The 25,310-nt window shown below is 38.0% G+C and overlaps 1 protein-coding gene and 1 long non-coding RNA gene across 2 annotated transcripts; one reads left to right on the forward strand and one right to left on the reverse strand.

Annotated features, from left to right (window-relative positions):
* The first annotated feature begins 14,369 nt into the window (after positions 1 to 14,369).
* Positions 14,370 to 18,064, forward strand: LOC110797215 (uncharacterized). The gene is made up of 3 exons (XM_056835835.1): positions 14,370 to 15,230; positions 15,482 to 15,749; positions 18,051 to 18,064. Exons 1-3 carry the CDS (start codon positions 14,370 to 14,372, stop codon positions 18,062 to 18,064), a joined length of 1,143 nt encoding a protein of 380 aa, XP_056691813.1.
* Positions 18,065 to 19,994: 1,930 nt separating this feature from the next.
* Positions 19,995 to 23,941, reverse strand: LOC110797213 (uncharacterized). The gene is made up of 4 exons (XR_008927756.1): positions 23,644 to 23,941; positions 22,961 to 23,180; positions 22,284 to 22,393; positions 19,995 to 20,192 (listed from the first exon to the last, which is right to left on the reverse strand). It is a non-coding gene; the product is annotated as an uncharacterized lncRNA (long non-coding RNA).
* Between the last annotated feature and the right edge of the window lie 1,369 nt (positions 23,942 to 25,310).

Consider the following 25,310-nt stretch of genomic DNA (forward strand, 5'->3'; position numbering starts at 1 on the left):
TATTTACATTCCAATTTCAACGTACGCATACATTTTAACATAAAATATTGTTCTATAACATCTAAACCAACTCGATCAAGCGCCCTCAGGTCAATAATAAATACTTGGTGGTAAAAAACTTCGCCCATTGCTCACGAACCACATCAATTTCCTCACTAGCATAAGGCGCAGTCCTCGGAGTATAGACCTTACAAAAACAAAAATTTGATGGAGCATTAGATCGATTAAATGCAAATGAAATGTCACATTTTAACATTCAAGCAACTAATGAAAATGTATTAATAGTCTAGAATACGAATCAATTAGTTACTTACCTCATCTAGCCGGCCTTCATAGTCATGTTGTAACGTGACTATCTCTAACATGAACTTCATAACGTAATAGCCACACTCAGTTTCGCCGATTTATTGAGCACACTGATTAAGAAACATAATACTTTATCTTGCAAGGCAAATAGTTAATAAAAACAAAGCAAAAAGCTAATTAAGAAACATGTTATACCTCTATATGAATGGGTTTACACGACTTAAAACTCGTTTTATTCGGACAATTCCCACCATTGCACTTGTACACTTGGTATGCCCTAGAAAATTAACGAAACACGGGTACTCATGAATATGATTTTGGCTTAGGTTTCTTAAAGACTAATGTAATTTGTAAGCAAAAGAACTTACAAACTCAAGATTCCCCATGCATAATCTGTTCGACGTGGATCTCTAGCAGAATCGAAAATATATACACAACCTCTGCGTAGGTCCATCACGTATAAATTCCAATGATTTCTGTATAATTTATAAATGATATAGTAAATATTTAATAACAATAATAGTTAATATTATATATGAAACTTATATAACACACTTACTCTTGATTATATGGGATTAAAAACCAATTAGTTAGGTTAGGATTACCCATCTTCTCCTTTTCAATTTCAGCTTGGATTTTTTTTTTCAAATACATTGTTGGCGCTCCAGGGTCGGCCTTGATTCTAGTGCTTGACATAATCTCGGGACAAATGAACGAAATCCGAGACATTTCAAATGATTTGGTATTATCGTGCAATAAACACCTACAAAATAAACAAGATTACACTATTAAGATCGATAAAGAGAAAAAACTTCAAAGAAATAATAGTTATATTCACAACAATAAAACATTTAATTACAATATGTAGACTTGGATCGCTGAAATGTTTAAGCACGCCCCGCGAAGGAACTCTCCTATATCAGACGCAGTTATGTATGTTTCTTGATCAAAATCCGAGTGCCAAACTGAGGCCGCCAATGGGATGGTATTATTATCATATATATCATCAGGCGCCGAAGTCATGATAAACTGCAAGTATTTGCATGACGGGCCAAGACCTTGAATTGCATCGTATGCAAGTCCCGCTTTCTTGCTTTTGGTGGTTGATTCTTGTGTTTTACGATCACAACTACCCACCACCTCTAAGTTGGACTTAGGCTTAGAATTCGACTTCTTTGGATGCGAAAATTCCTATAACAATAGTCAATTAGCATTAGTCATGTAATAAGAATCAAATGAGTCCTTAGGTTCTTTAGTTCAAAGTTGGAAGCGAAAATGTCATTTTAGCTCTATATATGACCTATAACGACCCAACGAACCTTAAATGTGCACAAATAGGTTCAAATGAGTTTTAGAAACTTAAAACTATGCATATTAGTCGTGTAATAAGAATCAAATGAGTCCTTAGGTTCTTCAGTTCAAAGTTGGGAGCGGAAATGTCATTTTAGCTCTATATATGACCTATAACGACCCAACGAGCCTTAAATGTGCATAAATAGGTTGGAATGAGTTTTAGAAACTTAAAAATATGCATATTAGTAATGTAATAAGAATCAAATGAGTCCTTAGGTTCTTCAGTTCAAAGTTGGGGGCGGAAATGTCATTTTAGCTCTATATATGACCTATAACGACCCAACGAGCCTTAAATGTGCATAAATAGGTTCGAATGAGTTTTAGAAACTTAAAACTATGCATATTAATCATGTAATAAGAATCAAATGAGTCCTTAGGTTCTTTAGTTCAAAGTTGGGAGCGGATAGGTTCGAATGAGTTTTAGAGGGTTTACCTTGGATGCTAAGTCTGTTGTCTTCTTTTGGGCCGCTAATACCGTTGTCTTTTTCTTGGAGCTACCATCCCTCTCTTTAGAAACGTTATACTTGGACTTATTTTTAGGAGGTGAAGTACAATCCTTTAAAATTCAACAAAAACAAGAGTAGGTAAGATGTCGAATGTGCTTGCGTGAACATATACATTCTAAACAATAAAACATATATACCTCGCCGTCTTCGAAAATCACTAAGTGTATGGGCCATTGAACAAAACTACCCAGAGCACCGCCTAAGTTAGTGAAACCATCCCCCGTAGGTACCGGAAGAATATCATCAACATGTCCGTCGTAAACACAATCAACTTGGACTTTATAGTAACCAGGCTTCATCGATGTAAAATGTTGGGGCAATGCACCATCTGAGGGTTGTACCATACCATCCACCACGACAATGTTGTTGCCTGAAACTTTATCCTCAAGGGCAAGACGACATGGATTCCTTTCCTTCATAAACAAAGGTTTCAATGCAACTTTGTAAGTGATACAGATTATTAAGTAAATGTCAACTAAAAACATAAAAGGATCAAGCAACTATGTTAAAAAAGAGAAAGAGTGACTACATCGTACCTTTAGCTCGCGTGGTTGCGGCACTAAGATGTGACGAGTGGTTCTTGTAGCACTAACATCAAGGTCAACTCTGGCAGAATCATTTAAGTGGAGGTCATTAAGTATCGGGGTAGAAATGGAGTTTAGTTGTCCTGTTTTTAACAAGGTGCTTAGTTGCTTTTGGAGGGCCTCTGCCACCCTTTTCTCTAATTCACCTTCAAACTCCTTTTTCACAGAAGCTCTGATTGATTCGTAATTTTCTGATGAAGCTTCACCATGGTCACGTCTACTATGTCGATTACACGGACCGAAAGCCTTTTTGATACCAACCATGCCACCTGTTCCCTTGACACGCTAACGATGATCTTTTTTCCCTATAGATTTAGTGAGGGCATCCTCACCCTGTTCGAAAGAAAGAATTCCTTTTTTCTCTTCTTCGATGCACTCTAACTGCCAATTAGGAAAGTAAAATTACTTTATATTCTCTAATCAAAGCAAGTAAATATTAATTAATTATCACTACTTACACCTGTGAGGGGGTCGAAAAAGCACGAGGCTAATGCGTGACCTCGTCCCTCGTGGGTGTGACGATTCTTTTTATTCAATCAAGTGTAATTGGATTTCCTGTGAGTTTACACCTAATTGACTAGTAATATAGGAGTCGCCATTCAGTTTTTAACGACAATGAGAAAAACTGACTAAACCCGGTTATCGTGACATAAAGGGAGTGCAATTATGTTTGACCACGACGGCCGTAGGTTCCCTTGTGATCCCTGGTGGTGGGGATCGCTCAACGTACACCCGCAGGGTAGAGATTGAGGGTTCGGGGGACTGTAACTACCGAGAGGAGTACTCGCTCTTCGATAACTCCAGAGGAAGGATATCCTTACTAGCTCAGCATAAATAATTGAAGGGACATGCGTTAACTATTAAACTAATCTGAGTTGATTTTAACAATATGCAACATATAATACTAGATCGATCGCGATTATCTGATTTAAATAGCATTAAGGGACCTAGCATGATAATCCGATTTCCCAAAAATATTATATTTGTTAGGCGTGGTAGAACAATCAGATTTAGTTAGTTTAACAGTTCATAAAAAGGGAGAGGAAAGCAATTAAATCATCGAAAAGGGACACATTACGACGCACCCTTGAGAGGTGCGTCACGGTTCTCAGAAAACTAACCACTTTGACTTTGCTATTTCTCCTTTTTATTTAACGAATCTCAAATTATGGGACAGGATACGTTATGTTCGATTTATGGATCGATTGTGACAGAACGCGTGAATAATTTCGCAGCGTGAGGCTTAGGCTAGGGGTTGGAGTCAATACTCAGAATATGAATTGTGTGTTGTGATTTCACGTCGAACGTGGGCTATATTTATAGAAAAGAGTTTGTGGAAAGATAGAATTGCAGAGCTCTAATCCACAAAGAATTAGGAAAAAACACGTACCCAGGTAATTCCAGCGCCCAGGCCTGGGCGCCGAAGATTTCGGCGCCCAGAGCCTGGTGTTGAAAATAGGGTCTGGGCTGTTTTCTTAGTCAGATTCGGATTCCTGAAATCCGTAGTGTTTGAGACTTAATCGAGTCTTTTAGTGCGTATTAATTTCATGACGGAATGCGTCTGGGCCTGTTACGAACTCTAGGCTCGTTAGGATTTTAATTAATACGTAACTCTTATTTCCGAATCATATTAGGAATAGGATTCTCGCAGTTTTCTATCTCATTTAGGATTTATGTTGGAGTGCAACACCTAATTCTGACAGGTTTCTATCTTTTATGACTTGCCACTTTTAGAAGCTACCCTTTACGGCAGTTACTATTTTTAGTAGGTTTCCATAAATAGCAGGTTTCTATAAATAGCAGGTTTCGGGTGAAACGAGAAGGGTGATTGAGATTCGTTATTTTATAGGAGATGCGTTGTCAAGTGGAGATTTATGTTTTCATCATCGAACCTTTCCCTTTCGGGAATGGGGACAAAAGTAGGTGTCTACAACAGCTTTTGTTGCGATTTCAACAACTTCTGTATCGTTCGGGTCAATTTCCCACTTTCCCTCTTTATTTTGTACTTGATGGGCCAAAATTCACTCCTTTGATCTGTATTTTCTAACTCTATCAACATTTGAGGTCACTGATGAGTTCACGAGGAGCTACTCGAGATAGGTAAAGCTGCATCTGGTGGAAGTCGTCCATGTTTTATCCAATCTAGTCGCTTTCTATTTTAACCCTTTTGGCCGGTGCGATGTGGGTTCTTGTTGCATGATGCACTTTTCCTCGCCTTTTCACTACGAAGCTGTCAAAGACAACATAAAAAGATGGAAATAAATGTTTTTTCTGATAACTTTTTGTCCTAGAACCAATGTCAGTTTGCTACATGAAAAACTCTTTAAGGACAAGTTAAAGAAATATTATCATTACCAATGACTCTGGCAGGAAATAATGTTTAACAAAAGTCTTCCAATCATCCTCTGTGATATGGTTGTAGACATCCCAAGGCATCTTGTTTGTTTGACTTTTTGGCTTATTTTCCTTCATAGTTATCCATCGGCGCACCAACTTGCTCTTGAAACAACTAAATCATTTCGCCACACAAGAATGAAACTATTTCTCCCTCGGATGATTAGAATCATGGATTAATTGACCAGAATAATCCCAACTTTAGGTGGTTTGCTTTTAATAATCCCAACTATAAGTTTTTTTTTAATAATCCGAACTTTTACACCTATTGACTTTTAACGGGCCTAGCAGGTAAGTTACTTACTGTAGCAGGTAATGTATGGCGTGGCGCTGACATGGCAATAGAGAGTTAGTTTTTTTTTTCTTTAAATGCATTTATTCCCCCTTATTTATTTTCCTTAATAAATCTCCTTATAACCCTTGTTTCTCATTTTGTCATTTTCTTTGATTCTCCACCCAAAATTTTGAATGTTTTCAAACCTCATATTTTAATGTGACATTTAATAGCTGAACGAAGTAAACCTCATATGTTAGATCCACCGGGTCATTTTCGGGTTCAAGGGGGTGTATTCCTTTGGTTTTTTTTTTTAAAGGATACAGAGTTCAATTTATTTAAATGGGTTACTACCAGTAACTTACTAGTAGTAACAAGGTTGATGACCTTTGATTTCAGTTATTTGAAAGGGATACAACCATAGCAGAAATGGTGGTTACGAAATGAAGCACGATGAAGATGATGTAGTATGATTTAAGTTTATTTACCTGCCAAATTAAACAAATAACACAAAGTAAAAACAAAAATGTCAAAATGAACCTCCTTTTACAATCAAAAAATTGTCAAATTACAATCTAAGGTTAAACATACGAGCATGGAAGGTGTTTGATTTTTGTTTTTATTTTATTTTACAGCAGATGAAAAACAAAAAGGGTTTAACTTTGGGTGAATGGATATTGAATGAATGACGTGTACCAAATTTTTTAGAGAGAAACTAAAAGCCCAAGTCCAAGTTTGCAAGTGTTTACCATTTTAACAGGTTACCGGTTTTTGGGATTGTTAAAAGTCATTAGGGGTAAAAGTTTGGATTATTAAAAAAAAAACCATAGTTGGGATTAATATAAGTGAAACGTTCAAAGTTGGGATTTTTCCAGTCAATTATTCCTAGAATCATCAGTAATGTGGAACATAAGCTGTTAATAATTTAAAAAAGTTAGATTATAAAAATAGTATTTAAATCAAATTAAATAATTTTAAAAATATACAAATCAAGTTAATATCCAATGCTTACCTTAGTCTCCTCCCAAAACCCCTTCTTGGTTTGCTCATCTACCTTTGGATATAATGGGACGTTAATATTAATTCTAGTAGCACAACTCCCAACTTGCTTCCCGTATTCATGAGACCATTGTCCATCGGGGACATTATATACATTATACTCAAGGAACATAGGCTTAGCGACTTTAACACCTTTTGACGGACCACGGCCTTTAATGGTCTTTGTAATCGTACTAACATCTTGTGATTCGTCACCCGTTGTGGGAGTCTTGCCACCTTCTGATTCATGCCCAACAACAATTTGGTTTTCATTCATCGTACCTATGTTGTTCCTGCATCAAGTAAAACATACAGAAGGGTGGTTACAAAATGTGCGCGCAGCAGCCAACAACGAAAAATACAAAAAATGCAGCAGCAGATTAGTGCACGAGAAGGATATCAGATCAGTGCAGATCTGATCTGCGCTGATCTGTGCAGATCAGATCAGACCATTGCCAATTTCACAGATGCCAGCTTGATCTGTCAATTATTAACAGCTTCTACATGAATACAAGGATGAATGCTACACAAACAACTTCAATAAGCAATTATGTATGGTACAAATGTTGATGAACTTGATTACTTGAATAAGTACATGATACGTTTTCATAATACAACAATTTTCCTATATATGGAATGGTTAATGAGATCATCCAAAATAGAGCTGGCAACTTCTGTTAAGATATGAAGATGTCATGTTGCTCGTACTTTGTTGCACCCAATGTGAGATGGTTTAAATCATGCTGTTTGCATACAAATGAGACCGGCCAAAATAGAGCTGGAAACTTTTGACAAGATTGGTAATTTGATGCATGTTACACGTACTTAGGTAATAGTACTCCTGTTAGACACGGATATGTGACCAAAGATCACACTCAACTAAAATTCCCATGTTTTTGCTCAAATATGAAGGGTGAGGTGATAAAAAATGTACCGAACAGATGGAATCATGTAATCCAAATCAAATACAAGTATCTATGCTATCAGATCAGTGCTATCAGGGTGAGGTGATCAGGGTGAGGTGATAAAAAATGTACCGAACAGATACAGATCAGTGCAGATCAAATTAGCACAGATCAGTGCAGATCAGATCAGCACAGATCTGATCTGCACTGATCTGTGCTGATCTGATCAACACAGATCTGATCTGCACTGATTTGTGCAGATCAGATCAGCACTGATCTGTGCAGATCAGATCAGCACATATCACAATGCCTCTCTCTCTCTTTCTAAAACAAAAACATAATTTTGATCAGCACATATCCAGTTTATCTCAACAAAGTACGGAATATATTCAGTGCAGCATGTGAACTAAACACAAATTTGATGTCCTCCCCAGTCGTCCCCCCCCCCCCCCCCCCAAACCAACTATTGAACTCACTGCAGCAGCAGCAGATCAGTGCAGCGGCAGCAGATCAGTGCAGCAACAGCAGATCAGTGCAGCGGCAGCAACACAAATCAGTACACAGATCAGTACTGTGATCAAATATTCAGTGCAGCAGCAGCACAGATCAGTGGAGCGACAACAACACAGATCAGTTTAAAGTTTACCAAATACGTGAAACAACCACTAATCTTTCTTCCTACATGTCTATTCAATCGAACCTAATTTGCTTCAAGTCAAAAATGCAAAAAACAGAAGACAAGAACATTCTAAATGAGAAGAGCGAATGTTAAACAGACATGACAGGATTTAATTAAAATAAGCAAACTAAGCCTTCAAGTTTAAATATGATACGCCAACAAGTATTATCTTTCAAATGAACTAAAGAGGCATTTTGAGACTTGTTTGGTAGACTCAATCCAATCAATTTATGCACATTTGAGACTTGTTTGGTCGTTATGGTTCATATTTATGCTAAAATGAGGCATTCTCGCTCCCAACTATAAACTAACGAACCTAAGGACTCATTTTAACCTTTTAAATGATTAATATGATTAATTTTAACTTTCCAAGACTCGATCCGATCTATTTATTCACATTAGAGACTTGTTTGGTCGTTGTGGTTCATATTTATGCTAAAATGAGGCATTTTCGCTCCAAACTATGAACTAAAGAACCTAAGAACTCATTTTTAGGCTAATATGACACTTTCGCTCCCAACTTTGAACTAACAAACATAAACACTCATTTTAATCCTTTTAAATGATTAATATGATTAGTTTTAACTTTCCTAGACTCAATCCAATCAATTTATGCCATTTGGGACTTGTTTGGTCGTTATGGTTCATATTTATGCTAAAATGAGACATTTTCGCTCCCAACTTTGAACTAACGAACCTAAGAACTCATTTCAATCTAATTACACGGTCCATATGATTGGTTTTAACGTTCCTAGACTCAATCCAATCAATTTATGCACATTTGAGACTTGTTTGGTCGTTATGGTTCATATTTATGCTAATTTAGTCAACTAAGGTCAATTTAGGTCAATTTATTCAACTAAGGGCAATTTAAGCCCGCTCGTTTCGATTTAGGTCATTCTAGCTCAAGATTAGGAGACATGTTAATTAGCGCAACACTAGGAGAATACGCACAACTCACCAAAAGTAAATATGTGCGCTATTTTCCGATTCTGAGAACTTCTGAAAAGACACAAATCACCGAAAGCTTCTGAAAATTTCTGACTCGGAGATCTCAAGTCATCTGCACAGAAAGTTAGAAAACTTCGGCCAGGAACAAAAGTAAGATGTGGAAGTACAGTAAGAATTAAAGAAAGCTAGAAAAGTATAGTCATGAACACAATGGATGTATAAAATAAGAATTAAAGATGTGGAAGTACAAACTACACCTTCCTAAATGCTAGAAAAGATACATTTAATCTGATATTCAGTTAGCTAGAATTACCTATTCCCAGAAGCCAACTCATCTTATTCATTTACGGTTTATAACCCAAATTCCTTCCCTATGATCTGTACGCATATGATTAGTATTATTTGCATCTTCCTCCTCCGGTAACGGTTGAACAGCCGTTGATAATAGGGGTGTTTCATCGTACTTGTCATACTCATCTTCATCCACAACATCATCAATACCCAGAATATTTCTTGCCTTGGGCAACTGCACGCCATCTAGGATCAACATTGTCTACCACATAGAAAATTTTCTTAGCTTGTGATGCTAGAATGAATGGCTCGTCACTATCACTTAATCGATCAAAGTTAACCAATGTTAAACCCGGAAAAATATCATCTTGTTTCACCCCATTATGGTTGTTGGCCCACTTGCACCGGAATACAGGGATCGTAAATTTGTTGTAATCAATCTCCCATATTTCTTCGATAACACCATAATATGATTGTGTCGCATCAACCGGTCTTCTATCCTTGGCGCTTCCATAGACCCTAGATGATGCAACATGCTTCACTCCACTATTCTGCACCACACTCTTTTCATCTTGTCTTCTAGTGTAGAATGTGAACCCATTGATATCATACCCTTCATAAGACAGAACACATAGTCGAGGACCTCGAGCTAACCACTGGACCATTTCAGAAACATCTAGATTTTTTTTCATTTCCTCGGCTACTTCCTTCTTAAACCAATCAACAAATGTGCGATTATGTTCTTGCATCAACGCTCTTTCCTTCAACTTAGGATTCTTTTGTTGCAATTCTAGCAAATGCTTATCTATGTAAGGATTGACCTCGGTAAGATGCTGCAACACACAAAGATGTGCCTTATTCTTCCCTTCAGATGGAGGCGAGGTCACATTTTTACCAATTACCCCATGCCCTTTAAGCCTCCCTGCATGACGAGATTTTGGAAGACCTATTTGCTCAAACCTTGATAAGAATTCAGCTACATATTGAGATATCTCTTCCTCAAGGACTCCCCAAATGATACTACCCTCCGGCCTTGCCCGATTCTTTGTTTTGTCCTTTAAATGCCCAAAAAATCTCTCAAAAGGATACATCCATCTTAAGAACACCAGACCACATAGGTGGATTTCTCGAACTAAATGGACAATTAAGTGCACCATAATATCAAAGAAAGATGGTGGAAAGTACATTTCAAATCGACACAAAGTTTCAACAATATCATTGTGCAAAGAATCTAATTTCTCCGGATCAATCACTTTAGCACATATTGAATTGAAAAACACACTAAGTTTTGTTATAACATGTCTCACGTGTTTCGGCAATATCCCACGAAGTGCAATTGGCAAAAACACATTAATCATTACATGACAATCATGAGACTTCCTACCAACCAACCTAAGGTCCGAGAGAGATACTAGGCGCTTTACATTCGACGAATATCCCGAGGGAACCTTAATTCAATGTAAGCACTCACAAAACTGCTTCTTCTCTTTTCTTGACATTGTGTAACACGCTGGAGGCAGATAAGTCTTAGTACCACCCGCACCAGATTTTTCAACAGGCCACAAATCTGGTCGAATATTCCTATTTTTCATATCTTTCCGCACATTCTCATTGTCCTTAGTCTTTCCAGGCATGTTTAGCAAAGTCCCAATGATAGCATCGCACACATTTTTCTCAATGTGCATTACATCGAGACAATGCCTAACCGACAAATCTCTCAAGTAGGGAAGATCCCATAATGGAGATACTTTCTTCCACAAAACACCCTTTTTAGACTTGGACTTGTAGCACTTGCCGTATTTGGTTTCAACATTTTTTATTCGTTCATAAACCTGGGATCCTGTCAAAGGCGTATGAGCTACTCTTTCCTCGGTGAACCCATTGAATTCTTTCTTCTTCTTACGATAAGGGTGATATCGACTGAGGTGCTTCCTGAAATCTGGGTAAACATTTTTCTTGAAATTATCCAACCATGTGGGCTTCATGTCCTCTTCACATATAGGGCATGCTTGTTCTCCTTTGGTTTTGTATCCAGACAAGTTTCCATATGCCGGAAAATCATTTATGGTACAAAAAACCATAGCTCGCAATGTAAAGCTTGAATTGGTGTGTGCATCGAACATTGAAACACCTTCATTCCACAATAATTTCAAATCATCTATGAGTGGAGCCAGGTACACATCTATGTCATTTGCAGGTTGCTTAGGCCTCGAGATGAGGAGTGATAACATGATATGCTTCCGCTTCATACACAGCCATGGAGGAAGATTATAAATTGCTAGAAGAACCGGCCATGTGCTATGTTGACTGCTTAGAGTTCCATATGGATTCACACCATCTACACATAAAGCAAGCCTTAGATTTCTAACCTCCTTAACAAATTCAGGATATTTCTTATACACATTTCTCCATTGAACAGAATCTGCAGGATGTCGAAGGTGTCCATCTTTCTTCCTCACTTCCGCATGCCACCTAAAGTTTTTTGCTTGTTTCTTCAATGAAAACATAAGCTCAAACCTAGGTATGATTGGAAGATACCATAAAGACTTAGCAGGCGGGCCCCTCTTAGTTGAATTTGCCCCTTTACGTTTGTAGCGAGATGCGCCGCACGTTGGACACTCATCCAAATGTTCATGCTCTTTTCTGTAAAGCATACAATCATTTGGGCAAGCATCTATCTTGTCGACCTCTAAGCCTAAGGGACACATCAATTTCCTGGCATAATAGGTAGAGGTGGGGGTATCATTCCCTTCCGGCAAAAATTCACCTACCCACTCCAATAAGGTGTCAAAGTGTTCATCTCTCCAACCACCTTTACATTTGAGGTTGTAAAGTATTGACGCACATTCCAACTTGCTGAATTTTGTACAACCGGGATACAAAGGAGTTTCAGCAGCCTTTGATACTTGTTCGAACATCTGAGGTTGTTCGTCCAAGTGATCTTTCAGCCCATCCATCATCTCATTTATTTCATCATCTTCTTCCTCATCATCATCCGTCTCATTATTCTCATAAATATCTTCATCACTCTCATTACTCTGAACATCAAATTCATGGACACTAGAACTTGGACGATCAGGTATTGTTTCACCATGCCAAAACCAAACATGGTAATCTTGCTTAAACCCACGGCGAAATAAATGATCCTCAATTTCATCAATGTCACATAACCGCTTGATATTGTTACAATCACGGCAGGGACAATAGATTTTTTTGGCTTTTGTACTCCGTTGGTGTGCTAAAGCACATCTAATGAACTCTGCGACCCCACTCAAGTATTCTGCCGTAGTATGGTCACCATACATCCAACGACGACTCATTACTAATAACAACAACAAAAGGTTCCACACATAAACACATATATTAAGAAGTCACAAAATCATTAAGAAGTTCCGCAAATCTTTGATTACATCATTTAAGTTTATCAATGCTTCACTGAAGTGATATTAGAAGTCCAAAAACAATCCTAATAAGTAAAACGGAATGGATACTTAAGCATAGAATACTAATGTACACGTTTTATTATTACACTTACTGTACTTATCCAAATTTTATTTATCGTAAAAATGATATGCACTTACTGTACTATTTATTTCAACTTTCAAAAGAGGAAAAGAGAAACTTTATGAAGATAATTAGATATATCAATACCTTATGCAATTGTTGAAATTCAAACAAGCACGATGATAGATTATGCTGGCAGTACGATCATCGCCCCTCTCTTCAACCATATGCGTATCTACCCATCTTCACAATTAACTGCAAATTAAAGAAATAAATGAACCACAACCAAAAAAATCAAAAAAAATAAAAATAAAAATAAAAGTTGAACAAACGAATATCAAAAACGAAAATTGAAAATCAAAATCAAAAACGAAAATCAAAACGAAAATAAAAAACGAAAATGAAAACGAAAATTGAACCCTAATCTGAAAACGAAAATCATAAACAAAAATAAAAATTGAACAAACCCTAATTACTTGTTGTGGCAAGGAGAGTAACGCCGAGCAACCACCGGAACCAGGACGCGACGGGGGGGCGCTGAACCCCCGGCTGACCAAGATTATCGACCTTTCAGGGACTGAGTAGGCGCGCGAGAACAGAACGGGATGGGGGAGATGAGGCGAGAACACAGACACACCGGCGAAGACAGCGACGCAGGGGTGAGCAACGCCTGAGTTCGACAGCGACGCAGGGCTGAGTTCGACGGCTGAGTTCGACGGCTAAGTTCGAAGGCCAGATGCTTGGATATTTGTTTAAGGGAAAAAGCTTGGAGAGAAGGAGTACGTTGAGCGCGGTTTCAAAATTTTGTTTAAGGGAAAAAGCTATTGACGTTATTGCAGCAAAATATTTTGAAACGCGGACTTGTTGTAGGGGGCAATAGCATGTACGCTGCGATAACGTCTGGATGTTGTTGCGGGCTTTTATTTTGTACGCTGCAACATACACTTTCGCTGCGAACAATTAAAATGTACGCTGCGATAACCCTTTAAAGGGGGCTGAAACAGGGTTTATTTCTACTAGTACGCTGCAACAAGGGGGCTACAACAGGGTTTATTTCTACTAGTGAATGTGTCTTTTGTGGATTATGGCCCTTCGTATGAAGGAGATTTTGAGTTGGAATATGCCATTGCTCTTAATGAGAGGCCTAGAAATGATAACCCCAATGGTCAAAATTTTGCTAGGCAAGCACCTAGAGGGCCCCCTATTTATGGATCCCACCAAGGCCATGGCCAAGGAAGTGGGTATGATAACCAAGGCCGAGGTGGCTATAGAGCGCAAGGCTATCAAGGCCAAGCACCCTATGGTCAATCTCAAGGCTTTGGCAATTAAGGCCAATACAATCAAGGTAGTTATAATCCCAACCATCAAGGTGGAGGGGGTTACAACTACACTTATGGGCAATATAGGGGTGCCTCTAGTGGGGATTATCCCTTGAACTTGGGAGGTCCGTATGGTGTGTCTCAATTTCCACCTCCCGGATTCAATGGACCAAGGACCTTTGGCAATCAATTTCAATCAAACCTTAGTGGTTATGACAATGCACCTCCACCACTCCCGCCTCTCAAGTCTAACCTTGAGGCTCTCATGGAGTCGTTTGTGGGGGCGCAAGTCAAAAAGAATGTTGAGTTTGAGGACGGATTTAAGCAATCCAATACTCATTTGAGAATGATTGAGACCCAATCAGCTCAACTCGCTAATACCATAAAGGAACAACAAGTGCATACTAGTCTCCCACCCCAAGGTCAACCTCCTAAGCAAATGTATGCAATCATGACAAGGAGTGGGAAGATTTTAGATGATGTTCCTAGAGCTAATGAGGTTTCTAAGTCCAATGGGAAGGATCAAGAGGGAGTCGTTGAGTCTAGCGACAATGATGTGGTAGAAGAGGAGCCTCCCATCGATGATGTGGGTGATACTCCTATACCAAAAGAGGCAACTCTTCTACCTCTCCCCACTCCTAAACTCCCCTATCCTCAAAGATTTTTAGGCAAAAAATTGGATGATCAGTTTTCTAAGTTTCTTGATGTGATTAGCAAGTTGCATGTCTCATTGTCTCTCACCGAGGCACTTAAACAAATGCCCCGCCATTCTAGATTCATGAGAGATGTTCTTAATGGCAAGAGAAGTTGTGAACCCAAAGAGACCGTGCAACTCACGGAGAGTTGTAGCGCTCTAATTCAACACTCCTTTCCCCCAAAACTCAATGATCCCGGGCGTTTTTCAATCCCTTGTAGCATTCAAAAGCACAAATTTGATAATGCTCTTTGTGATTTGGGGGCAAGTGTGAGCATCTTGCCATATAAGACTTATGAGAAGCTCAATCTAGGTGATCTCTCTCCTACCGCTATGTCATTACAACTAGCCGATCGATCGGTTATGTTGCCATTGGGTAGGATTGAGGATGTTCCCCTCGTTGTTGGCAAGCTTACTTTTCTTGTTGACTTCGTAGTCTTGGACATCGATGAGGATACCCATACCCCCATTATCTTGGGGAGGCCATTTTTGGCCACCGCGGGTTCTCTTATTGATGTGCAAGGGGGACTAATCACCTTGAAAGCGGGAGATTCAAAAGCTAGCTTCAAGCTTCCCCTTGGTGAAGGGTGTTTTGCGAAGACGAAAACTTGTATGAAACTATTGCTTGTATTGAGAGCTATTGCTCACATGCTAACCCTTCTAACAACTTTCGTGTTTCTAAGTGTGATAATGAGCTTTCTAGGTCCTCTCCCGATGACAAGGAAGTCCATGTGATCCCAAGGGTGTTTGATGATAAGTTTGATGATGTCATAACCATCCCCGAGATATTTGGGATGCATATTGATGGTGATGTTGGGGCTAAAACCTCCAAAGTAATTCATGAATCGGCAAACAAAGCCAAGACACCCAAGAAAGCCAAGAAGCCCAAGAAAGCCAAGGAAAAGCTTGGTGGCGGATTGTTTGGTTGGCACCTTATGAATGGGGATGTCGGTAAATTTTTTGTGCCCATCGGGGAAAAAAGAAACTTTTTGACTAATGATGACCCCAAGTTAGTTGCATTTGACCCCCCATTAGCTTTGGGGGGATTCGTCAAGCTAATGACGTTAAACGAGCGCTACCCGGGAGGCAACCCGGTTGTTTAACTCTTAGATTTCATTTGCTTTAGTTTCGTAACTATTGTCCTATTTGTGCATGTTTTTGTGTGTTTCTTTGTTTTGGGCTCATGCTTTCCACCATGTGCCTTGTTGGTCGATTTTTCGGTGAGTTTGGTTCGGTTTTTACCGGTTCTTTGCGGGACTTGCTCCCACGATATTTCCGGTAATATCCTTCTAACTCTATTGCATTCTTTAGGACGGGCATACATCATGTGGGGCATTTGGTTGGATGGGTAGTTGTGCCCCTCCTTGCTTGGTTTTAGGCCTTGAGGACATGGCCTAATTCTAGCTTGGGGGGAGTTTTGTTGTGTGGTTGCCGACTTGTGATGCTCATTGATATGAAATCATACCATTATGTGCACTTGTTTCTTTGTTTTCAGTTTGATTTAGTTTGATTTTAGTTTCTTTTCTTTTTGTTTGTTTCATTTACTTCTTTTTGGTGTGTTTTCTTATTTTTCTTCCTTTTTCTTTGTTTTGATTTCCTTTTCGTCAAGGCAAGTTTTTCTAGGTTTTCTTAGGCAATATTCTTGATTGGGGCAAATAAAATTGGAACTTGTAGATTAAAATGCTTTTATTCCTAATTGGTAGATTTTTACACGGTTCTTAATGTCTTGGGTCGAGTCTAGGATTTGGAGTCAAGGAAGTTGGTTAGAACTATGGGTAGCATGCGTCATGAACTCTTGGCTTGTGGTAAGATGGTGTCGATTTCTCTAGTGATTTGAAACCGGAGAGAATGGTATTTGCTCCCTTGTGAGGTTCATGTTCAAATAATCCCAAACACATATTCATATATTGAGTGGCATGGATCCTTAGCATTGACTTTCTTATCTCCTGAGTTCGACCATTTCCTTCCCGAGACCGCGACCGAACTACTTTAGGGGATGATAGAGGCATTACTTTCGGTGACTATTTTTCTTTTTAGTTTAGGACTTTATTTTCTATTTTTCTCATATGTTTTTGTTTGCATTTACCCCTTTGCTAGCCATTTGAGCCTTGACCCTTCATTTCTTATGAGCACATTACAAGCCTAATAGCCTTTGTTTTGTTTTCACCCTTAGAAGTGATAGTGAATCTTAGAGTTATGATGCTTGTTGGTTTTGAATGAATATGCAAAGTTGAGGAATGATTGTTATTGGTATGAATGGCAAAGTTTTGGAAGAATGTTGTATATAGTGAATAATTGATGCAAAAGCAAAAAGAGAGTAAAGTTTTGAAAAAGCCAAAAATAGAGAAAAACAAGGCATGAAAAGTTTCATTTGAAACACAAAAAAAAAGAGAAAAATCAAATCAAGAAAAAATGCAAAAAAGGTTGTAGTTTAGAGTTGTTGTTGAATAAGCTTAGGGGTACCCCAAATAAGCGGTACGAGTTTATGTTTGGTTCAAAATGCTTGAGTTTAGTTCTATCATTGCGCTTCACTTTAGCTATGAGCACCAAATTGCCAAATTTGTTCCGCACCTTACCCCTAGCCTACGTTACGCCCTAAAAGCCCTCTTGACCCTTTAGAGTTGAGTCATTGTCGGTGGAGGGAGGATTTGGTCAAGCTTAAGGAACAAGGTTGTCATGCTAAGATGTCGGGTAGCCTAATCTTGATTTTCTGGCGCCTTCGCGGTGTCTCGAGACGCTATTCTCAAGGGTGAATAAGATCTAGAGATGTGACGTGGTATGCTCGGTTGTAAGGGGATTGACTAGTGCTTGCCCTTAGTTCGCTTTGCTTGATGCTCGAATCTTTCACTCGATTTAGGACATTAGTTAGCGTGTACTCATTTATTTGATTAGTAATATTAGTGTTCTTCTATACTTGTTCCATAATAAAGGCCCCCCATCTTGGATTTTGTAGTTTAATTTCTTTTCTTCTCTTTTCTTTTCTTCTTCTTTTCTTTCTTTCTTTTCTTGGTTTGTGTTTTTCATTTTAGTCTTGCCTTGATTAGATTTGCTAGATTTTGTTTTTGGTAAGTTTTTAGTATTAGATTAGTTTCTCATTCTTCCCTAGTTGAGTTTAGTTTGCTAGAGACTAGCAAACGCTTAGCTTGGGAGAGTTTGATGAGCGGCATTTATGTCGCTCTAGGCCTAGGATTTTATAGAATATTATTATGCTTTTTGATAGTTTTGTATAGTTTTGTTGCATTTTTATCCCAGAATTGTTCGAATAGAGCCCGTGCGATCGCACAGAATTTCTGTGTGTTCGCACGGGTCAGCAGAGTTGCCTCCAAAGTCAAGCAGGCTCGTGTGCTCGTGCCCCAGGAGTGTCTGAGCACGATCGCACGGATCGAAGGAAGAAATTCGTCGCTGAGCTCGCTCGCATGGAATCACAGCTCGTTCGCACTGATGCGATCGCAGCTGGGTATGCCCGTTCGCACGGCTGCGCGGGATTCCCTTTTCGAGTTTAAATCTCTCATTTTTAGGGGTTAGTATAAATTGAATTTTCTTTTTTGAGGGGTTCGAAAAAGCACGAGGCTAATGCGTGACCTTGTTCCTCGTGGGTGTGACGTTTCTTTTTGTAAAATCAAGTGTAATTGGATTTCCTGTGAGTTTACACCCAATTGACTAGTAATATAGGAGTCGCCATTCAGTTTTTAACGACAATGAGAAAAACTGACAAAACCCGGTTATCGTGACATAAAGGGAGTGCAATTATGTTTGACCACGACGGCCGTAGGTTCCCTTGTGATCCCTGGTGTGGGGATCTCTCAACATACACCCGCAAGGTAGAGATTAAGGGTTCGGGGGACTGTAACTACCGAGAGGAGTACTCGCTCTTCGATAACTCCAGAGGCAGGATATCCATACTAGCTCAGCATAAATAATTGAAGGAACATGCGTTAACTATTAAACTAATCTGAGTTGATTTTAACAATATGCAACATATAGTACTAGATCGAACGCGATTATCTGATTTAGATTGTTTTAAGAGACCTAGCATGATAATCCAATTTCCCAACATATTATCTTTATTAGGCGTGATAGAACAATCAGTTTTAATTAGTTTAACAGTTCATAAAAGGGCGAGGAAAGCAATTAAATCATGGAAAAGGGACACATTACGACGCACCCTTGAGAGGTGCGTCACAGTTCTCAGAAAACTAACCATTTTGACTTTGCTATTTCTCCTTTTATTTAACGAATCTCAAGTTATGGGACAGGATACATTCTGTTCGATTTATGGATCGATTGCGACAGAACGCGTGATCAGTTTTGCAGCGTGAGGCTTAGGCTTAGGGGTTTAGAGTCAATACTCAGAATAATAATTGTGTGTTGTGTTCTTTTCACGTCGAACTTAGGGCCCTATTTATAGAAAAGAGTTCGTGGAAAGATAGAATTGTAGAACTCTAATCCACGAAGAATTAGGAAAGAACACGTCCCAAGTATTTTCAGCGCCCAGGCCTGGGCGCCGAAGATTTCGGCGCCCAGAGCCAGGCGTTGAAAATAGGATCTGGGCTGTTTTCTTAGTCAGATTCGGATTCCTGGAATCCGGAGTGTTTGAGATTTAATCGAGTCTTTTAGTGCGTATTAACCTTGTGCCGGAATGCGTCTGGGCCCGTTACGAACTCTAGGCTCGTTAGGATTTTAATTAATACGTGACTCTTATTTTCGAATCATATTAGGTATAGAATCACTAGAGGAAAAAAGATCAAGTGCGGGCTCATTTTAAGGGGTTAAGTGCGGGCTTTTACATGTGCAGCACATGGCTTGCCCGCACTTGATGTTTCTCAAGTGCTGCCAAAATATTGGCAGCACTTGATACTTGAAGTGCTGCCAATTTAAAAAATGAGCCCGCACTTGACGAAATTGGTGCTGCTAATTTTTCAATATGACCCCGCACTTGACAAAGTTTGTGCTGCCAATTTTGGAAATGAGCCCGCACTTGAGAAATTTGGTGCTGCCAATTTTGAAAATTAGTCGCACTTGATATAAAAATGGGCAGCACAAGCATAAAAAAAAGCCGCACTTGATATATAAATGAGCCGCACTTGATCTAGAAATTTGTTATGTAACTGATATCCCTGCTACATATATACAATTAGACCACGCCCACTAATTAACCTCCATACATCACATAAAAAAAGTATTCAATTATATAGATAAATAAATTAAATAGTATATAATCATAAATATAAAAATTGATTACATTACGATCGTACGGAAAATTAGCATCCATAATCTAAGATTCACTACAAGAAAATATCAAAGACAATAAATGGTAATGAAGTTTGCCAACTTTTCTCGAACTTCATTTATCTACTCAATACTAAAAGGCTACTCCCTCGGATTGTTGAATACCTAAAGAAGATCGACCATCAAGAAAAAAATATATGTTAGTTATATTATAAATATTGTATGCTATAATAAAGTAAGACATAATTTGCTCACAACAATGAAATAATGAACCTTATAATAATAAAAATGGCTTCTTTCTCTCATAACTTTCAACCAATGAACCTAAACAAGTATTTTAAAATCTTTGGATGTTTAATGTACTTAGTTTTATGTTTCGAACACTCATTCTCACCTACTTTGGTCATGTTACGCACATTTAAGGCTCGTTTTTTACTAAAATGACCTATTTCAGTCACAACTTTAAATTAATGAACCTAAATAAGTATCAAAAACCCTTTACATTTTTGTTAGACTTATATTAATGTTTCTAAGCCTCAATATCACCTATTTTGGGAAAGTTATGCACGTTTAAGACTAGTTTGTTTATTACAGGTCGTATTTTGACTAAATTGGCTTATATCGCTCCTAATTTTGAACTAATGAATCTAAATAAGCATTTTAAACCCTTTTACATGTTTATTAGACTTAGTTTAATGTTTCTCAAACTCATTCTTAACTACTTTGGTCAAGTTATACACATTTAAGGCACGTTTGATCATTATAGGTCACATTTTGACTAAAATGGTTTATTTCGGTCCTCACTTACAACTAATGAACTTAAATAAGTATTTTAAACCTTTTACATGTCAAATATATTTCGTTTTAAGTTTAAATACTCATTCTCACCTACTTTGATCAAGTTATGCAGATTTAAGGCTCGTTTGATCATTATAGGCCACATTTTGACTAAAATGCCTGATTTTGGTCCCAAAATTAGACTAATGAACTTAAATATGTATTTAAAACGATTTACATGTTTAATACACTTAGTTTTATGTTTCAAAGACTCATTATCACCTACTTTGGTCAAGTTTTGCACATTTAAGGCTCGTTTGTTCATTATTGTTAATAGTTTGACTAAAATGGCTTATTTCGCTACTACCTTTCAACTAATGAACTTAAATAAGTATTTTAAACCCTTTATATGTTAATTAAACTTATTTTAATATTTCAAAGACTCATTTTCAAATCAACTTGAAGGTCAAAGCAAGCACAAACAATCAAATTGAATGAGCAAAAGTCCATTTAGGCATAAAGTCACATTTATATGTCACTGGAACATGGAATTTCCATTACCCCTATAGTGCTCAATTCCAAATTATTAATAGTACATCATAACATGGTTACTTAAGAGCCACAAACTAAGCAATGTAAAACGACAACCTTAATTTACATGATTCACTGTAATAAACCCTTAAACCACCAATGCAACTCGATGCCTATTTGACACATAAATAATAAGCAAATCTCAACAGATGTTTGCATGTACAATCCTGAAAAAAATATACATCAACAACAAGAGATTAACACACTCCCAGAGCAAAGTAACCTGAATAATAGAACCTCCAATATAAAGTGCTTCAAACCTTCTTATTTCATTTTAAAAAAAGCAAACATCCAACACCAATCATAACAAATGAGATCCTAAAACCCATAGAATAGTAGAACCGGCCTCCTAAGTCCTAACACCATTCTAATCAGCCTAATCCCCCACACCCAAAATTAAATGATGACAAAAAGAAAGAGACAAGTAATAACGCAGTAGCAAATATGATAGAAATAAATGAGAGTACCAATTTCGATCTCATTACCACACACCTAACATCACATTGACAACCTACGTTCCTTAGTTATTCTAAACACTAATAAGAGTCCACAACACTTAGCAACCTAACTTCCTTTGGTTATTCTTACTGCCAAAATCGGTAAAAATAAAGTGAAAATGAGAAATATTAGTTACTAAGTATAGCAGAATGTGAATATTTAGAACAGGAAGGTGTAAATCTTCCCCACGAGAAAGAGCAACAAGCAAAACAATAGATCAAACAAGACATGGAATAGCAATATCCAAAAAATAAGTGTTTACGATGGATGGGTTAAATAATTTCTTCAAGTAACAATGTTGTCTTGAAAATTAAGCACAATATACAACTAAACGGCATGGACAGATTGATATCTGACATATAAACAAGAATCAAAAGTCAAAAAAAATACCATATATCACATGCATCACAAGCTTTAGAAGTATCAAGAGGCAATCCTTCTTCATAGGTCACTGAACCGCTCCGCATTTTGCAGCCATCTCCGTCCAACCAGGTAGTTGTCTACACACAGAGAGAAAAGGAATCAGATAGGCCACATAATAGGAATTACATTGGGATCAAAAACCAGCTAACCACTTGAAACAAAATGTACTTCACACACTCGATAAAAGAAATGATCTTCAAACACATGAGTATATGACTCAGACACTAACTGTATCAAAATTACTAATTTCTTTGGTTGAGGAAATTGGCAGTACACATAGTGGGCATACATAAGAAAGTTTGAGAAGATCATTTATGAAATACTAGGTGGCTATCACAGAGTGACACTCCAAATATAGAATAAACAAAGAGGATTTATAATTTCATATAGTGGACCATGTATCAAGATTCAAGATACCTAAACTTTAATAAAATCAGTGTAAGCTCCAATATTATAACCATTATTCACTAGTACATAATAAACAGTAACCAACAACAAGTCCAGTTTTATCTCCAACACCAACCAAGCAAATAATGACATGGCAACCTTCAAAACCTCAAACCAATCGTCACCAATCGCCTCACACATGTAACTTTAGTATGCCTAAGATGCTATGAAGCAACTGAAATTCATTTAAATTTGACCTTCGTGCGACCTTAACCAAGGGAATCTATGTAGTGTAAGTAGAGGCCATTAGAGATGCTTCCAAGACTCCCAAAGTTCCCAGGAAAATAGGCGATGAGAACATGTGGTCGAACCCGAGAGTTAGAACCCACTTCCAAGTTAAAAATCCAAATGCAGGATGATCTTCTGGGTATTGTTGAGAATAAAAATCGGAAGACTCGCCTTGATCAATTAAAGTACCTGCAACATTGATTCAAATACATAATAAAAATCTAAGGATATAAAATAACTTTAATACTATAAACATTAAAATCTGAAGATATAAAACAAATTAATACTACAAACATTAAACCTAAAAAAATCAGTTAATCGGACATAATTCATCATATTTATTCGGCAAAAAAAATAGTGAATTGTTCAGTTTAATTATTACCCTACTCTATGTATTAAACAATTAGCATCCTTGATTCGATCTAAAACTTTGAATGAAAGTCTCTTGCACAAACGATATAAAGAGTTAGGGTTTGTAAGTTCAATCGAAGCAGATCAAATAATCAATAAATTACTCATGATCAACAAAATAAAAGATAGAAATATTTAAGATTAACCAAAAATCAAATAAATAGAAAGTTAGGGTTTGTAAATTTGGGGTTTTGATTTTATTCAAATTCAACTTAATTGATGAAAGAAAATAGGAAATTACCGATCGATAGGGTAGCGAAAAACCCTCAACCACCACCCTCGACCACCGTAGGCGGTTTCGATACAAGGTAGTGACGAGAGAAAGATGGGGCAGGCGAGAGAGAGCATAGCAACAACAACCGGGGCAGCACAACAACGAACCAACTACGACAAAAGCAGCCGTGCAGCCGACAAGTGAAATGGTGATGGCGGGTTACCGACGGAGAAGCAACAAAGGGAAGAGAGAGTCGTCTGAGGTGGAGATTGAATGAGAGTCGTCTGAGGTAGAGAAAGAGGGGGGGAGAGAAAAGAGGGCATGTCACCTTATTATGTTTTGTGCAGCTCGTTTCTGGTACGAGCCCGCACTTGAGTTCAAGTGCTGCCAATTTTCTAAAATGGCCCGCACTTGTGAATTTTTTTAAAAAAAATTTCTTTTAGTAATTTCAAGTGCTGCCAATTTTCTTAATGACCCGCACTTAAAGGGAAGCACATGTCGATTTTTTTACTAGTGGATTCTCTCGTAATCTCTATCTCATTTAGGATTTATGTTGGAGTGCAACACCTAATTCTGACAGGTTTCTATCTTTTATGACTTGCCACTTTCAACAACTACCCATTACGACAGTTACTATTTTTAGAAGGTTTCCATAAATAGCAGGTTTCTATAAATAGCAGGTTTTGGGTGAAATGAAAAGGGGAATTGAGATTCGTTATTTTATAGGATATGCGTTGTCAAGTGGAGATTTTACGCTTTCATCATCGAACCTTCCCTTTCGGGATTGGGGACAAAAGTAGGTGTCTACAGTTAGCCCCCACTGTGACTGAGTCTTGGAGTAAGACGATGGTCAAAGTATTAGACGGAGTGCGTCGCACAAGCCATGGTGACCTGTTTTTGCGAGGGTCTCACGAGCCCCCGAGTGATAACATTTGACTTAAGGGTCATCACTTGAAGTGTCGACATATCCCTCACGTGTCATTGGGATTTGTCAACGGATAGTATAGAATACTCCCTCACTTTGTCATTGGAAGTATCTAAAGAGGCGTAGGAACTCCCTCACTTTGTCATTGGGAGTAGCTACAGATGTTTTCGAAATCAAAGCTATAAAGTGTAATTGGGCCTAGCCAAGCCCAATCACGAGGTAAAAAATGTTTTTAAAGATTCTCATTTTCAGGGTTAGCTAAACGAGAAAACCCCCTTGTTTTTATGGGACGTAAAACGAAGGAAAATCCAGCACATCGTTCTTTTTTTTGGAAAAACGGAAAACCAATCTTTTAAATTTTGGAAAAAAGGGAAACTACTCACATCGCTTTTTTGGAAAAAACGGAAAACCAAAAGATACTCACATCGTTCTTTTTTGAAAAAACGGAAAACCAAAAGCTACTCACATCGTTTTTGGGAAAAACGGAAAACCAAAAGCTACTCACATCGTTCTTCTTTGGAAAAACGGAAAACCAAAAGCTACTCACATCGTTTTTGGGAAAAACGGAAAACCAAAAAAGTTATCGCTGCAGCGACTAAGGACCTGCGCGGTTAGTGGCGCAGACCCCGCTGGCTAAAGATGGCGAGCCTGTAAACATATATTTTTTTTTGAAGATTCTTTTTCGAAAACTGAGGACCTGCGCGGTTAGTGACGCAGACCCCGCCCGCTGAAGGTGGGCGAGCCTGTTTTTGTTTTTTGAAGAACTTAT

This window comes from Spinacia oleracea, chromosome 2 (genome assembly GCF_020520425.1).
Source record: "Spinacia oleracea cultivar Varoflay chromosome 2, BTI_SOV_V1, whole genome shotgun sequence".
Lineage (NCBI taxonomy): Eukaryota > Viridiplantae > Streptophyta > Magnoliopsida > Caryophyllales > Amaranthaceae > Spinacia > Spinacia oleracea.